General features: G+C 38.4%; 3 protein-coding genes across 8 annotated transcripts; all 3 read right to left on the bottom strand.

Annotated features, from left to right (window-relative positions):
- Window positions 1–753: 753 nt before the first annotated feature.
- On the bottom strand, window positions 754–7,252 carry LOC102702240 (pentatricopeptide repeat-containing protein At1g10910, chloroplastic). Of its 6 annotated transcripts, none has more exons than XM_040519820.1 (11): window positions 6,989–7,252; window positions 6,189–6,273; window positions 5,814–6,077; window positions 5,430–5,732; window positions 4,605–4,709; window positions 4,402–4,501; window positions 2,596–2,915; window positions 2,168–2,344; window positions 1,967–2,095; window positions 1,398–1,633; window positions 754–1,305 (listed from the first exon to the last, which is right to left on the bottom strand). In XM_040519820.1, exons 1-10 carry the CDS (start codon window positions 7,219–7,221, stop codon window positions 1,406–1,408), a joined length of 1,944 nt encoding a protein of 647 aa, XP_040375754.1. In that variant the 5' UTR covers window positions 7,222–7,252; the 3' UTR covers window positions 754–1,305; window positions 1,398–1,405. The 6 variants fall into 6 exon arrangements, with proteins under 6 accessions (XP_040375754.1, XP_040375755.1, XP_040375756.1 ...); XM_040519821.1 differs by having other exon boundaries at window positions 754–1,300; XM_040519822.1 differs by having other exon boundaries at window positions 754–1,250.
- An 815-nt stretch (window positions 7,253–8,067) lies between these two features.
- LOC102703434 lies at window positions 8,068–10,915 on the bottom strand. The gene is made up of 7 exons (XM_006644202.3): window positions 10,704–10,915; window positions 10,537–10,598; window positions 10,329–10,412; window positions 9,540–9,594; window positions 8,638–8,764; window positions 8,439–8,489; window positions 8,068–8,348 (listed from the first exon to the last, which is right to left on the bottom strand). Exons 1-7 carry the CDS (start codon window positions 10,801–10,803, stop codon window positions 8,249–8,251), a joined length of 579 nt encoding a protein of 192 aa, XP_006644265.1. The 5' UTR covers window positions 10,804–10,915; the 3' UTR covers window positions 8,068–8,248.
- Window positions 10,916–13,677: 2,762 nt separating this feature from the next.
- LOC102703727 lies at window positions 13,678–16,956 on the bottom strand. The gene is made up of 4 exons (XM_006644203.3): window positions 16,460–16,956; window positions 15,758–15,863; window positions 15,066–15,209; window positions 13,678–14,375 (listed from the first exon to the last, which is right to left on the bottom strand). Exons 1-4 carry the CDS (start codon window positions 16,783–16,785, stop codon window positions 14,106–14,108), a joined length of 846 nt encoding a protein of 281 aa, XP_006644266.1. The 5' UTR covers window positions 16,786–16,956; the 3' UTR covers window positions 13,678–14,105.
- Window positions 16,957–17,323: the final 367 nt, after the last annotated feature.

The following is a 17,323-nucleotide window of genomic DNA, read 5'->3' as shown; positions in this document are numbered from 1 at the left end:
TTCCAAATAAGTTCAATATCATTTGAGTTGTCGGAGTCCAGATGAATGATGAATCTAGGCTTCTTTCAGCAAAGTAAGGAGAAAACAACATGTTATCAGCTTATTTATCTTCTTTCATTAGGATAAACTCAATTGACTATTTCCTGATCATGTAAAATGGAAATAGGAAATTTTCCAAACTAGAGCTTTCTGACCGTACGTCCTTTCTATATCTAGTATCCCTGTATGGATTGTTGAACCTTCAAAGGAACGTTTTGCATTCCAAGTAAAACAACTAGCTAAGTGACAAACTGACAATGGCCACTGGGTGCTTCCTTTATGAATTACCGCTACTCATTATTTAATTGTTGGCCGTAGATTCCCATGACATGCTATTACAAATGAATTAGTTTTTAATTAAGGCAAGGCCTGTAGGCTTAAATGTTTAATAGTGTACATATATATGTTTAATGGTAACATAGAAGTAGGTTTTCCAACAGTATGGTGTGATTCCATCTGTCCATTTCTGGATTTTTATTGTTAAAAGAATGGCCCAGAATTTGAAGTGTATATTTTTTATAGCAGGTTTTACTAGCATTTCAAATCATGTATATTGAATATAGAAGGTTTGCATGGGCCACATACCAAAAGAGTACTTGCGAACCCATGGGCCTTGTTCAGAAGCAATACTTGGTTTCATAATGACACCAAACCAAAGAAAAGAAACTGCAACCATATTTCTCCAAACTCTAGTTCAAGAAATAATACTACTAGAAGTAACTATTTTTTTATGTAAATAAGATACCTCTGAGTTCCATTGAATATCTCTCAATCCATCTTCTGTTCAGTGCCTTAGCAATTTTTTCTTTCCATGTTTCAAGAAATGTAGAATAATTATGTACAGTTAACAAGATTTGAAATCTGCTAAAGTTTTCCAGATCTATGTACCATACTATTCACTTCAAGAAGGTCCATAACGTTAACTGCACAAATCACCAAACCCAGTAAACATTCTCTGTGATGTTGCCGTGAAGATGCAATGAGAACTTTACTTGCTACCCGCTGGGCTGTCCTAAATCCAGCATATTCACGTCATTGCAAGACTTGTCTACCACTTGCTAGTGCAATCTGCAGCTCTTGTGGAATCTCAACCTGAATACCCTGACTAAAATGGACAAGCTCAAGCTCAGGCATTACAACATAACATGGGTAATTACAATATATGCATATAAGCACCAGATTCTGCAATTCTGATGAATCTTGGTTGGATCCTGGAACAGACGAGGATGAGGGTGAATAACTTGTTACCTGATGATCTAACCTATTCTGCGAACATGTTAAGACGCTCAGCAACAATGGTTTACTAAAAAAATGTTCTTGGACGAATCCAAACAATTAACATATATATTGGATATTACCTTATCAACTATTTTTTTGTCCTTGGGCCTGTAATCCTTGATGCTTCCTGCTGCTTGGAAAGGATTTCTGCTATAAGTTGTTTCTGGCCAAAGAGCTGGGCATTTCTCAAAAGCAAGTTCCTTGATGACGAGTCCACAGAATAGCCTTGACCAGTCATCCAATCCAAGAGGCATAACAGTAGTTGCTTCTTATCAGGTTTCTGAATGTATCGCTGAATTGCTTTCCCAAAGATATCCTGCGTGTGAAATGGTATAGTACCCACCATTTGAAGGAGTAAGTTAGCACACTATCCATCAATATGTTTTAAAAAAAGCACACTGTCCATCAAAAAAAGAAAAAGAAAAACAAAGAAGGGAACATATGATGATGAACCAAAAAAATGTGGTGTGCCTTTTCAAAGCTATAAAATGAACCCCTTTAGCTAGCTTACAACAATCACTTTTTCTTTTTATCCCTCTGTCCTAGTCAGCTCTAAGGAAAGAAAATGCCAGTTTGAACATCGAGCCATCTGGGGTTTCAACTTCAACTCTGAATTATAATAAAATAAGTACAGACAACGAACTGTCACCTGGCTAATACACCATCCTGAACGGTGTAGTGCTTTCATAACATCATTAATCAAATTTATGTTTCCTGATGCCACGAAAGATCTAGCAAAATTCCCCAGCGAACGTCGAGATATGAACTCGGCATTGTCCTGTTCAATTAGCATTCTTAGTGAACAAGGTAACAATAGAGATGCCAACAGTGAATTGCACAAGTATACTACCTTAACAACTATGTACGCATCCTTAAGAAGTCCAGCTGGAACTAGGATACATAAAACCTTCTCATGAAGAGATTTACACACTCTTCTCTTTCCGTATCTCAACATATTATACACAGAAAATGCTTCAGAAGGAAAACCTGCTTCTCCTAGCTGCATCATTATCTCAGAACAAAGCTCCTGGAGAAGATGTATAGCAATTCTGATAACTCATGTGTACTGTCTACTACTGAAAGTTAATTCAAAGGCATGTTTCAAGGAGATATGCAATTCTCACCCACTCTATTCTGTGCATGTGTAATAATAAGTAGTCCAAATTCCAATCAACAGAAATTATCAAGCATGTAGAAACATGTATTACTACAATTTAATCTAGCATAGAGCTAAGAAGGGATATATTAAATAGTTCAAATACACAACAAGCAACATACCTCATTCAATTGATGGCCCTTTGTATGCATATCTTGAATTGTCTTGTATGCTAGATGATAGACCTTTGCGTTGCAGAAGTACCTTATTAAGGTATTAAATGTGATAGCATCAGGTGATATGTTTGATTCATCCATTTTCTTCAGCATAAGCATTACACTTTCCATATCATTGGTGCTACAGTAAGCACGAAGTGATGTATTAAGCATAACCAGATCATATGTAGCATTGTTGGCCTCAAATTCTTTTGCAAGTTGTTTTGACTCTTGATGATAGCCACCTCGGTGTAATGCTGATATCATGATACTGAATGCATAGCCATCTGTAGAAATAATATAAGCTCCTCAGGCAAGGGTAACAGGACAGAACATTCCAGGTAATGGCAGCACTAGAAAATGCTCCAGGGAAAAAATGTCAACATACGATACGATCCCCTAGAGTCTCAGAAACAAATCATTTTGGAATGCATGCAGTCAACATGAGTTAACTCTGACCATATAGGTTTTAGGCATATGAAAACAGTATAAACAAGTTTGTAAAAAACAGAGCTTTCATAACATTTCACTTATGTAATTTTTTTTCCAATTATGCTAAAGAACTAGGTAGAGAAAGTTGTATAATATTGACTTTGAGAAGTCCAAAACGACTTGTTTTTTAGACTGGAGGGAGTATGCTACAAAAGATTCCTTGTTGACAATAACATGATAAAACACTACGCAGCAAAATTTGAAATTAATGTAACCATAAAATAAGTTTCCTATTGTAAAGAGAACGGTAGATTTTGCACACTTGTCTACATACAGTAAACAGATAAAGTTTTATTAGGAACCAGATATGGAACATCATTCTATGCCATCAATAGGAAGCCAATTCCACAGTTTTTCATCACAAAACACATTTCTATTCCAACCATTGGCAAGCGAACTTCATTCCTTCCACGCCATTGCTGCCGTCTTCCTCCCATTAGGGTGAAATTGGCGTGGAAAAGGATCAGCTTACCCCTGCTTGATATCATAAAACCATGGTAGTAGCAGCAACAACACTAATTTTTCCTTTAGGAATTTGCATTTTATTGCACCATTTTTTTTAAATAGAATTCGAAATTTAAATCCTACAAATCAAATTTTAAAATCGGGTCGAACCTGAACAAATAAACTTTTATTTTTTGTGTATTCTAATGTTTTAAATTTCAAATTCTAATGTTTGGTAATTTTAACTTTTGAGTTTTCAGATATTCATTTTAACAAAAAAAACTCCAAAAACAAGAACAGTGGGAAGGGGGTTATTAATCATTTTAACACCTAATGGTACCCTAAGAGCATCCCCAACAGCTCATCTAAATTTAGTCATCCATATCTTCATTTGGATGATCATCTAAAACACTTTAATCCTTCATATCCCTTTGTACTCCAGTAGATCATCTATATATGACATCCTCTATATCTATTTGGAGGATTAGAGAGAGAACATTTAGAGGTTCTCTCCTAATATGGATAACATCTAAAAATAGATGATGAGATAGATGTTTTGCTGGATTTTAACTTTTACTCTCCATCCTCTATTTCTAAAATAGAGAATGGGATGAATGAGCTGTTGGGAATACTCTAAGGGAGGAGCCTGAGCAATAGCATGGATGGAACATGGAATGAAGCTGATTTATTAGTGGCATCAAAGGAAGATGTGTTTTATGAATGGAAAATCGTGAAATTAGCTCCTGGCAACATAAATGGATTTTCCCACATTATAATGAATAATCAGCATAGTATCAATAGAGACACATCGATTTGCTACATTGTTAGAAACCTTACCAGACTTGACACCTTTTTCTTTCATCTCATTAAATAGGATCATGGCATCCCATATCTTCCGTTCTTTGACAAGGCCATCAATCAATATACAGTAAGGCATCTGGGCATAGTATTAAGGATCATGATAGGACAATAAAGCTCAATTTAAGGGGCCATGCATACATGCATATGAAGCAGTTGTGTATAAGGCCACATATTTTTACCTCATCCTCTGCGAAGCCTGAAGCTTCCAGTTCAGTTAGCAGTGCCCTTGCCTTCTCAAAGAGACCACCTTTAGAATACACCTTTAACAAAGTCGTGAGTATAACCTGCAAACGAAATATAATTTACAAATTAGAATGGTATCTGTAGCAGAATATTTTCCACGAACCAAAGAAAACTACAACATATGCAAGCTCAGTAGGCAACAATCAATATAGAGTAGAGACAACAGTGTAGCTATAATTGATATGTGGAGACTCAAGAGGCCTTTTTTTAATAAAAAAAAATTATCCTGGAGCTCTGTATTCTAACTTAGCCCGGATTTTCAAAAATCTCCATTTAATAGATCATGTGCTAAGCAGCAAGCAAGCATAATACCACCACATTGATGGAATTTGGAGTGCAAGATTTCCCTACTTAATGTGAGAATGTTCTTTTCAACCAGGGCATTTGTTAAGTGCATATTGATGGCTATCATAGGGAAGTATTTGTTTTATATATATATATAGATGACCATCATTCACGGATACATTGTGTGGTGAAGTTAGAAGGCACTACCAAATAAATGATGCAGCTGGAGAAACCAACTTGAGCACTAAAACACCAACACCATATACTACACAAGCTACAACCTGTATGTTCATCTATCATTTCAAGGCATCCATAGCAACAAACTATCCAATCTGTGGTGTGAATATGCGATCTATCTAATGAGAAATCAATTCTAGTGATATACCCAAATGTAAAATAACAAGACTAGGGTGTCCTGCAAATCATAAAAGTCGGTGACGGAGTTAATTGATAAATAACAAGAATATGAAACTAACCTTGTTCGGTGTTAACCCTGATGACCTCAAATCTTTCATCAACAGATCAGCTTTTTCATAATTAGCATTTTCTGAATATGCATTCAACAGAGAGCTATAATGGAATAGATTAGGATTGTGGCCTTCATCCTTCATTTTCTGAAAATATTCCTCAGCCTTCTCACAGCAATTATGAGATGCGCATATAGCCAGGAGAGTGCCATAAATTACACTATCCATCTGAAGACCACGGGAGTTCAGCTCATTTACTAATTCCATGGCCTTAGTGTAGCCATGATTCAGCTTCATGCACCCTGATAGCAGCTGGAATGTACAAGAAAAACAATTGAAATGCTATACCAACCAACTAAACGCTAATCAGGGGAAAAGGCCATAGTCCCGTACAGTACTGTAGGTGAACAGATCGGGTGATACACCTTCTCGTATCATCTCATCATAAAGCTTGAAGCTGCTGTCAAACCTCCCATTCTTCACCAAGCACCCGAGGACCGAATTACAAACAGAGACATGAACTCTCGTTGAGTGCTCTTGGATAGAGCCGTACACTCGCAACGCTTGGGCAGGGTTACGGCTCAATCCAAGGTACTTAAAGTAACTGCTGTAAGACGCAACGTTGAGCATGTCGTGCTCCTGCATCCACCCGAAGACCTGAAACGAAGTCCCACCAATCATGCCTACTTAGAACTGGCAAAGCTCATCAGTAGCCTCACCAGTGGTCACTCGCCTGATTGTTCGTGGAAACCACTGAAGACTTGCTACCTTAGAAAGCTCATCCCAGCGTCTTGTTTCCCCGTAGTGGCGCAGGATTATGTTGCAGTCCTGTGTCTGCAGCACATCCTCGAACCTGCAAAATATCGAGGCCAGGATTCGCGGAGTTAACTCCAAATCGAGCAGCACTGATACTATCCTCCCCCAACATCCAATACCCCGCACTGAATCCAAGTCTCGTCATCCAATTGAAGCTGAGCAAGCTACTAGGCCGGCTGAGGGCCTAGGCGGGAGGGGCGACTGCCTAGGACCTCAGCCGGGAGAGGGCCCAGCCAAACTTATGTTTATATTCTAAGAAAACAGATGATTAATCAACTTACGAAACTAATATATGATAATACCCTATTGGTTAAGGTTAGTAGCTCTATCATTTACATGTTGGCTTCTTTACCATAGCTAAAATTCGAATTTTGAAACTTAAAATTAGAGTTGATCTTAAGATGTTCTTATTGTAGTTTAATTTTTGTTAGCATTGTCTTTAAATCGCTAAGAACAAAAATAAAAAAGTTTTAATCATAAATTATTTTTTATTGATTTGGTTTAACTTTTACATTTACAACTGAGACTATATATACTTGATTTATCATGTTAGTAATGTTTATTTGTGTCACTTTAGAGAATAAATTATTATATAATATATATTAAGTACAAATTATTTAGCCTAAAAGCATATTCCACCGAGTTCGTCTAGAGGAACCGGCCCTGACTACGAGACGGGAAATGAGAACGCTCCGGTGGAAGTACGCAGAAGCATCATAGAGCGGGGGGGGGGGGGGGGGGGGGGGGCGCACCTGGTGAGCGCAGAGACAGGGTCGGGCGAGGCCTTGACCTCCGCGACAGCGCTGCGCCGAGGGGACGGCCGCGGCCTCGAGGCTTGCAGCGCCCCGGCGGCAGCGGCGCGGGCGCGGGAAAGGCTCCGCCGGGAGCAGCACGCAGCCACCGCCGCCGCGACAGCCGGCGTTGGAGGAGGAGGAGGGGAGAGGAAGCGGGAGGCGGGGAGCGGCAGCGACGCGGCGGCCTCCATCGCGGAGCTAAGCTACCCGGTGTGCCGATGCGTTCTCGTCCGTTGGGAGTTGGGATAGGAGAAGTAGTTTGTTTTGACCCCTTCATTTTGGGCCTTTCTTGGGTTTGGGCCAGCGGGATGCCAGGCCCGGTCCACCGTCCACGTGGATGATTTTCCGGGCCCGACCTTGGAGCAGGGTTTGCATTTTTCATCGAAAACCGTGAAATTTCGAGGTTTCGACGTGGGATGAAAGGAGAGTCCAAGTGAATTTTCGAATGGGATTTGAGTGGAACAGTAATTTCGATCAAAATTTGGTTAAAACTGTCATACAGCTAACGGGGTCAGGATCCGGCGCTCAATTGGATGGGTGGGCCCTGTCTTCATTGGCGGGACCAGGACAGGATCAGTTAGGGATTGAGCCCATGTCTAGGTTCAAAATCTCACTGATAATATGTGAAAATTATCATCTAAATTTTAGAAATGATTAAGGTTACGTTAGCTCAGCCCTTAGCTCAAGTGTTTTTTTGGTTCCACCCTGCCTGTCTTGGAGTCATTGTTTGTGATTTTACTCAGTGGTATATAGAACCAAATTTTCGTTTTATAAAGACTAGATTGGGCTGTCACTCGAAGACTCTACACAAAACATACACAATAGGGTAACAAAACTTATAGATTTGGTAATTCGTACAATAACTTAGGACAGTAGTAAGATTCAGTGATTTAAAAGTTGTCCCAGATTCTTGCATTCCTGCTGAATTATCTCCTGTTAGTTTGTACCCCCAATGTTACGCCCATCCCGCTTTATAATCGAAATCAGTGACAAATGCAAACTAGGATTCAACTTTCATCGTTTGTTTTCAACTCTGGTAGAATGTTACTTTAACCAAAATATTTCCATTGAAACATGAAAAATCTGAATCTCCATTGTTTAACAGCAAATAAGCAGGTGAACTCTAGCAGATTAAGAAAGTGGAAAAAAATGGAGGAAAAGTAAAAAAAACCTTTTACATGCATAGCTACAACTAGCAATATATCTCCACAGTCCACACTACAAGGCCTTGTAGTTATACATATAGCTCCTCAAGGTGTTTATATCTTGCATCGACTCCAACATGGAATGGTCCACATAGAGGCTCAACACAGAAGCACTGCCCAACAACAAACATAGAACAATGTTATTAACATGCAATGATCCTCTTGGTCTGTGAAAAGAGGATGAAGGGAGCAAGAAAGCATACATTAAAGGTCCAAATGGAAGCCATGCTACATCCCACCGGATCCTCGGTAACCTGTAGCGCAAGAGTAAAAACAATCATATTATATGTTCTAGCGGCCGTGCATAAAAGAGCATTATCACAAATTGACTTAACTAAAATGGTATGCTTTGACAACAAGAATGCACAAAACAAACAATCAAGTAAGTCAATAATGGTATACCTCAAGATGTAGTACGTCCAGAAGAGGGTTACCAGTATGCTGAAATAGAATGAATACCACATCCACTTCTTACAGGAGTTCAGCAGTCCTTTAACTGAGAATAAACATGCTAGGGCAGCTATCCAATCTGTGGTATTCAAGGCAATGTATTAATCAAATCACAAGGGAAGTGAATAATTTTGAGTTAGCAGATAAATTTTATACCTGTAAGTACCATGCTCTTTTATTTGTTTTGGTATAAACTAAAACAAGAATTTCAGAGATAATGAGTTTAGATGATGATTAACCAACAGGATCAACAAATGACATCTTGTCTAATATTATCATGCTATAAGTGACCTGTTCCCTAAAACTCTGAGTAGAGAACATTCGCATACTGCTTAGGGTATAGCATTCCAAAAGATAGTACAATAAAACAAGTAATAAACCAGCATTTGAAGCCGCTAGGTTGAGCAAATAAGAAACGCACAGCTGCCTCAGTGTCATCAGCTATTCAGTTATTTGAATCCAAGAAACATGTAGACATCTTGTTATCTATTCTCGTACCAAAAATTTCCTCTTTTTCTTTTTTAATTTTGTAGTTTATTACTCCCTCCAGTCAAAAATATTTGTCGCTCAGGACAAGATTTAGTCAAATTTCTAAAATTCCGACCATCGATAATTTCTTAAATGATTACTTTAAATACAAGACAAACGATACACATAGATTCTCCTCGAAAAGTACTATCATAAATTCATAGTATCATAAACTTATTAGGTTTTATAAGTTTATTTTTAACACAAAATTGTTTGTTGAAATTTTAGAAGTTTGATCAAATATTGTCCTAAACGACAAATATTTTTGACCGAAGGGAGTAATTTATTTAATTTTTCCCATGAAAACATTATGCAAGCATAATTACCTGCCACTATGACCATTGGTGATGACAAATCTTCCATGAAATAAGCATGATACCGCTGTACATTAGAGAAGCATGGGTCAAACAACATGACAGTAGCACAGTGAAATGAAATCGCTAGATAGTCGTTACAAAGCAAATCATTTATAGATATAGCATACGCCACCAATGGGAAGGTGTAATAGTTGATGTTGAATGTTTCAGAATTTATGCATCACTGAAAAATACTGCCCAACAATGAATGACACATGCATATAAATGAATGAGTAAATTTCACGAGACCACATGTATAATGGTCTAAGTTGCACAAAACCACAAGGGTTTTGTCACATGACACATAACCCTGGAAATTATGATACAAGAGTTTCACAAAACCACAGTATTAACCAATTTAATTTGGTATTATAGAAAAATAAAATGATTAATATTATGTGACTGTAACTCATATTTGGAAAAAAGTATGGTTTAAAGGAACTGTATGACCATATTACCTCTGGTTAATTATCACATACCAAAAAAAGAACTCTTTATTTTTCTGAAACTTGGTCCATACTATATGCGGTTTTGTGAAATTTATTCTAAATGCATATGAATGACACCCTTATTTTTCAACTAGCAATCCTCAACAGGTGAGCCAGAAATAATTTTTGATCCTAATCCAATGCAACCCGAGCTCCATGTGTGCTGTCATATGCCAATTCAAAAACTTATGCCAATCAAAGTCAAGCAACCAACATTGGACTCAAGCAAGTGCCACGAAATGGGATGTTTGGACAGTAAAAAGCAACCTACCAGTTCCCACGGGGCCGACGCATGATGAAAGCTGGAGTAGCCGAGGAAAGCGGCGTAGCCGAGGAGGAACCCCGCGAAGACGCACTGCATAAGCAAACAAAACATGGCCGGGCGGGCGTGAGCAGGAGACTGACCACCAAACCGAATCGAATCGAATCGAACCAAACCCTAGGCCGGAATGGATCGGGAATCGGCGAACGACGCGCACCCTCCAACGGCGGCTCTGCTGCGCCTGCTTCTGCTCCAGCGACCGGACCATCTCCTCCTGCTCTGCGCGCGCACCACGACAGCGATGAGAGGGTGTTGATGGAATAGGCGATGGGTAGATGTAGGCTAAGGGGGAGTGGGGAAGGAGGGAGGCGTGCGGGATGGTACCTTGGGTGTCCATGGGGACGAGGTCGTCGTCGTCGTCTCCCGCGCCGCCGCCGCCGCCGCCGCGGCGCTTCCACCACCTTCTCGTCGCCGTCGTCGTCATCCGCTCCGCTCCCCGATCCGGTGGTGGATGTTTGGACTTCGGAGCTCCGAGGTTTTTGATTTTTCGTTTCCTTCTCCTCGAAGAGACGTCGTCGCGTCGACTATTCCCGGGAACAGGGGCGTTATTTTGAGCAGTTGAGTATGGATTTTTCTGGTGAATTTTTGGCTATCTAATGAAACGATAAAATTAATTAGTATACTTTAAAAATATTACATGATGAATTTATATGTAGAATTTTTTTTACGTAGAACGCATATTTTAGCATTTAGATGAGCGCGAGCAAAAGCTAAAAAAAGTGTGATGAATCTTTGTAAGCGAACGCAGCCCAATTATGCATTAGCATTTGTAGTTTAATGGAAAATAATTGTTTAAGGTTATAATATATCTCACCCATCTATATATATATATATATATATATATATATATATATATATATATATATATATATATATATATATATATATATATATATATATATATTTCATATTATAAAATGTTATGGCTATACATTGACACATGTATCAAACATATACTGATAATAGCACATTGCTCGTAAGTACGTTGTAACGCGATTTAATTTTAAAAAAATATCATAATATGTTTTTAACATTATTTTTTACACGTGTCATATTTTAATTATTACATATATTTTTATTGATATATGGGTCTATTAATCTCATAATCCTTTTATATTAATATCATTGTCTTTTCTAATAATAAGTAGAGTGGGTGGAAACGGTATATATGAAATCCATCATTATTTTTTCTTTTAAAATTAGAGTATAGATAAATAAACAAGAATTTGGTGGTGGTGATAATAATGTTTATAATAGTATAGATATAGATGAATTTAAGTATGGTAAAAAAAATAGAGTAAGTAACTTTTAGCTACAATCAATTTAGATTTATAGATATAAGTTGTTAAATTTTCCATATAATGCACTATTCGATTGTTTTTTTTCTTCTGTAATGCGGGTACTCTTATTTAATTTTTTTATACTGATTGTTTTGAGTTTCTAAAACGGTACAACTAAAATAGCAATAGATGGCAAAGGCATCGAAAAGAATATCAAGTTATGGATGTGGCAATAACATGCCGACTTATTAATCACATTAAGGCCGCGTTTGTTAGGGAGAGGTAACTTATCCGGCGCGGAAACATAGAAATAGATTAGTATATGATTAATTAAATATTAATTATTAAAAAAATATGAAATAGACTAATATGACTTTTTAAAACAACTTTTCTATAGAAAACTTTTGCAAAAAATACAATGTTTAGCTGTTCGGGAAGCGTGCGTGTAGAAAACGAGAGAGATAACATATCCTATCCGGCTAACGAACACGGCCTAAGTACTCTTAACATTTTTCTTTCAAAAAAGTACTCTTAAAATTACAAAAACAACACATAATACTCAATACTATTTGGAGTTTCCAGGAAAATGGAAAAAAAAAACACTGAGGCTTCCTTTCGAAACAACACGGCCATAAAAAATTACTAAAACCCAAAGCAAGGATGTGGTGGAAACATCTGAAAATCTATGTTTTTTCATTGACAGCGGATTAATTGTACGAGTTGACAATCTCGATGGACATAAGTACTATACATAGCAGCACACAAAATATATTTTCCCTTTTTGTTAGTTAACTTCTCGTGAAAAAAATCCGTCCACCCACCGGTGCGCGTGAATATATGAAATATTTTCATAGGTTAATATTGCACATTTATAAAAGTAAAATATATGAACTTTGCATGGGCTAATGTAGGTCTAACAAACTGTGATTGGAAAAAAAAACAGTGAAGAAAATGCCTATGCAATGGGATTCCGTGGTACTTATGTTTGTCCATGTCAGTTTTTAGAATCAAGCTTTTGTTAATGATAAAAGATAGAATTTCTTAAAAATGAATGAAATGTGTAACCAATTTTTTGGCCCTCTATGTTTCTAGGTGTCCAAACATATTAATGGCTTAAGATCATGCCCAACACATAAACATGGTGAATGGTACCTGCCACACTGTATTGGGAATTAGGATCCTCAGTTTTTAAAAAAACGGATACATATGTTAGTGATACATGGGTGCAAGATTCATCTTGTCCATATATCAGTGATAAAGTCACGTGACTTTGAAGGTAGTAAACCGGATCACTATATTATCAATGGCCGCTTCCGGTAGAGGAGAGAGGAGAAGGAGATCCAGACCTCTAAGTCTTTACTGAAATTTATGTTATTTGACCATTTTTAGAAGTAATTATGAAAATATACCGGTTTCAAAACTTATTTAATAAATGAATCGTTTTGTTGCGCGTCACCCCGAAAGGCGCGGAGATCCTTCATCTCACACCAGGGCTCGTGCACAGATCTTGTTAACTAAGTGCGGTCCATCCAGAAGGTACTTACTTTTATAAATTGTTTTTAAAAGAGTTAAATAGTGCAAAAACCGAAAGCCTCTTGTGCCCCTGCCCTGAGGAGCCACGCGCAGGCTTGCCGGGAATGGCCGAAAGAGGCCAGAGGAGAAAGAGGCCAAGGCCTAAGACTATTTTTTTCGCGTAAAAGATTATCTAATTTTTTATAGTTATTTAATGGCATAAACAATGTAGTTAGTTATTATAAAATTAAAAATCTACTCTAGAAAAGTGAGATGATTAACTTTTATATTAATTTTTTTTAACAAAAACACCATTTAGCGGTTTAGAAATCGTGTACATAAAAGCCAAGTAATAATATAAGGATAGGCTGCACAAAGAACTTAGGATCTGTTTATTTCAGCTTAGGATTATTGTAATATAAATTATAGAAATAATCTAAAAGAAACAATTAATAATTTGCTAAGAACATTTTTCCAAGTTATTGAGTAGCTAAAAACCCACTGCCCTTTATACTTTAAATTAATTGCTCATCCTGCATTACCTACTTCAGCTAATAAACCTAATAATCTGCCGAAGTAACCTAGATTACACTAATCTGGAATTGTGCCTTAGCCTTAAGTATCTTAATCATCTTTTCATGATATTTTCTCTAGGAGAGGATTTCTTGATAAATATCTCGCGAGGGGCCAGAAGGCGAGAAAATACAAATGCAAACAAACTCGGATACCGCCGCCGTAACTTTCATTTAACATCGAGTTTAGTTTCAACTCGCTGCTCAACAAAAAATCACCCGCTGCCTTCTGCCCCAACCAAAGGCAAAATTGGGGCAAAAAATTTCTCCACTATAAATGTTAGATTAATACACATGCCGTCTCTCCACTGGATGATGTTGCTTCCGGCTCCGGAGATAACCCCGAACTTCGAAATATTCATTCATTGCGCATCACCTTCATGTATCTCTCCCTCTTCAAATAGATCGTCATAAGCAACAGGCACACGAATTCTTTCTGATAATGGTTTGCGTTCAACTTTCCTATCAGTTTCAGGTGGTGACTTCTCCGCGTCAACTAACCGCTCAGGGTCATCTGATACTTCCTTTGCACCATGTGATTCAATATCCTCGTCAATTAGTGCACTGCCCTGTGAGCTTGCATCTTCATTTCTGCTCGTCTGCGGTCTGCCTTTTGTATACCTAAACTGCTTCTGGAAGGAGAAAGGAAGTGGGCAAATCAATTAAATATAATTAAACAGTGGTGGTGGTACAAAAAACATAAAATTGTGAATTGTGATGAATTGACAGCTCACAAAACCAAAATACCATCCAATAACAACTGCTTCTGTGCTTCATAACATGAGAAAACATCTAACAGTATATTGGTTACATAGTGAACTAACAGTGCACAAAACCAAAATACCATCAAATAACAATGTCTTCATAACATGAGAAAATAGCTAACAGTATGTTGGTTACATAGTGAAATCACTGACATGTTTACTCGATTTATCAAAAAGTTCCTAATTCCAGTTTCGGTTTTAATCACAATAAGATTTAAATTCATTTTATTCTCCACATATAATCGTAAGCCTACTTTTGTTTTATTCTCCACATATAATTGTAAGCCTACTTTTGTTGATGAAAATCTAATCTCAATCTAAATCAGAGTTCACTCAGCTTGGCTTATCTAGGACAAGTCCAAAATATCCCCCCAAAAAAAAGAGTTCGCTTGCTAACACCTGTTTGTAAGCATGATTCCATGATAAACATAGTTGACTTGGATAAATACATTTAATGCTTTTATCTATTTTATGTACTACAATACTACAAAGTATGAAAGCACTAAAAGCAACCAAGGTATGTTTAAAAAAACAAGCAAGCTCATGATAACGTCATACCTCAAGCTCCCTTCCCTTTGCCATAATTTCCTTGTATGCCTTTGGCTCCCGTGACTTCAAGATGTTCCAAAGAATTCCACCACCGGTGCGGAAGCGACTTCCATCAGCTATTGTCTGCCCTCCACACTTCTGGATGGCCTCAACCTGGGTCCCAATGGCTTTAGTAATAATAGATAATAACTCCAGAAAAGTAATCTTAAGAATATTATAAACTATTCACCAAAAATGTGATTGAACGTCACCTACAGTAATTGATTCAGTACTCGAATGATTTCTGGATGATCTCGATGTTTCTTCTTTTTGTTATATACAATCAGAGTTATTTCACATATACATAGCTATGAAACAGAAACTTAACTGCAATGGGATTTGTCACCAATCAAGTACGCAGATGGCAAATAATATTCAGACTCTTCTGAGACAACGCCAAACTTCTCAAGTACACTTAACAAACTAATCCATGTAACTGCAAAGAATCAGGGCAGTGATATTTGTAAGAGTAGTGGGCAACAGATTTCCTATGCAAGGCAATTTGGCCAATACCTACCAATCTAGTAGTATTATGGAGGCATGATGGACATTTGAGAGGTCAAGACAGTAGCTTAGACCAAAGATAATGTTGCACTAAATTTTAACAAGTCTTAACATTGATCAGTAAACATATTTAACTATTCTGTGTAAAAATTGCATACCTCTCTAACAAGATCACTCACAACAGAAACACCAAGGCAGCCAACAGCATTCCAAACAAGGTAGGACTTCTTCTCCTTCAAGCGCTTGCAAGTCTCATTAACAAATCTGCCAGAACCATGCAGGAAACTTTGTTAGCAGAACAAATATAAATAAAATAAAGAGGAACAAAAACAATTCCATCAAGGAAACATTGATAAGAGAAGCCGAAACTCATGCATCACAAGTCAAATAATTTAGGTATGTACCATAGATCAACTTCAGCTCATTGGGCAAACAAAATTAGTAGTTATATTCTAAAGCTGGAATACTAGATCACAACATCATTCAGCAAATAAGCTCAAAATAAGCCTCCTGATTTCTATATAAACAACATTACCATATCCCTCTTCCATTTTTTTTCTAAACATAGGACACGTTTTCCATGAGTAAAATAACCATACCAACATGCCAGTAGCAATCTGAGCAAGGGAACATAATTCAGTTAACATGAGCAGGAAGCGTTTTTGTCACACAAAAATCTCACATTAGTTAACATAGATATAACTCTGGCACTGGGTGATTTGGGTTTACTGCTACCGATTGTGGAGAAGCCAAAACTAGGAGTTCATCTGTTCAAATCAGGCATCATCAAGCCAAGATCTAATCTGTATCATGTGCCTGGATAACATAAAACCCTAGGTGAGCAGAACGAGGGTTTATACCGGTTAATGTCGGCGATCTTGGGCGGCCCATCGGGCCTCCCCTTGTTCTTCTTCCTCCCAGATTTCCTCTTCTTCCTCCTGTTCTTCCCCGCCGGCCCGCGCATCTCCGCCTGCCCCACGCCGCCATCGTCTCCTGCTCCCCCTCCCCCTTCTCCTCCGGTGGCGGGGGCGGGGGCGGCAGCGGCAGCGGCGGCGATGGTAGGGTCCCTCTCCGCCTCCTCCTCCTCCATGGCCTCGTCCGCGTCGGCCATCTCGACGTCGTCACCGTCGAAGTCTAGGGTTTCCTCGCCGAGCACCGCGTCCAGGACGCTGTCCCCTCTCTCCATGACGCGCCGCTCCTCCCACACCACGCCGTTGCCCCCCGAACTAGCACCAGGTGACCCTCACGCTATCGACCCTCGCCTTCCCCAACTCGGCCCCTCCCCTCCCCTCCCGTCCCGTCCTCTCCTCGCCGCACGTAGGCACGACGGAGGCGATGAAGGTGAAGGACGCAGCGGAAGCGGCGGCGAAGAGCATGGGCCTTGTGGGCTTTCTCTTGGGCTGCTCCACCGTCATATGGAGCACGATTAGCGATACCGACACGACACTTACACATAAAGATTTAAAAAGGGTTTAGAAGATATATATTCAAAAATAAATGTTTAGAATCTAGTCGATATTTGTATATATGTCTATATATGTATCGGTATTCACATGAATCTAATTAAATCTAGATAATCTTATATTGTGAAATGAGTAAAGGACTGTCCATTTAGAGGATAACTCTTGTCAGTTGCTATACTATAGAGCCTTCATATATTTTAGCCTAAAAATTTATAAAATTTTAGCACAACGTTTTTAAACCTAGCCCTAGACTTTTTAAAC

The sequence above is a fragment of the Oryza brachyantha genome, chromosome 1 (assembly GCF_000231095.2).
Source record: "Oryza brachyantha chromosome 1, ObraRS2, whole genome shotgun sequence".
NCBI classification, from domain to species: domain Eukaryota; kingdom Viridiplantae; phylum Streptophyta; class Magnoliopsida; order Poales; family Poaceae; genus Oryza; species Oryza brachyantha.
This window is presented reverse-complemented; position numbering and strand designations above follow the sequence as displayed.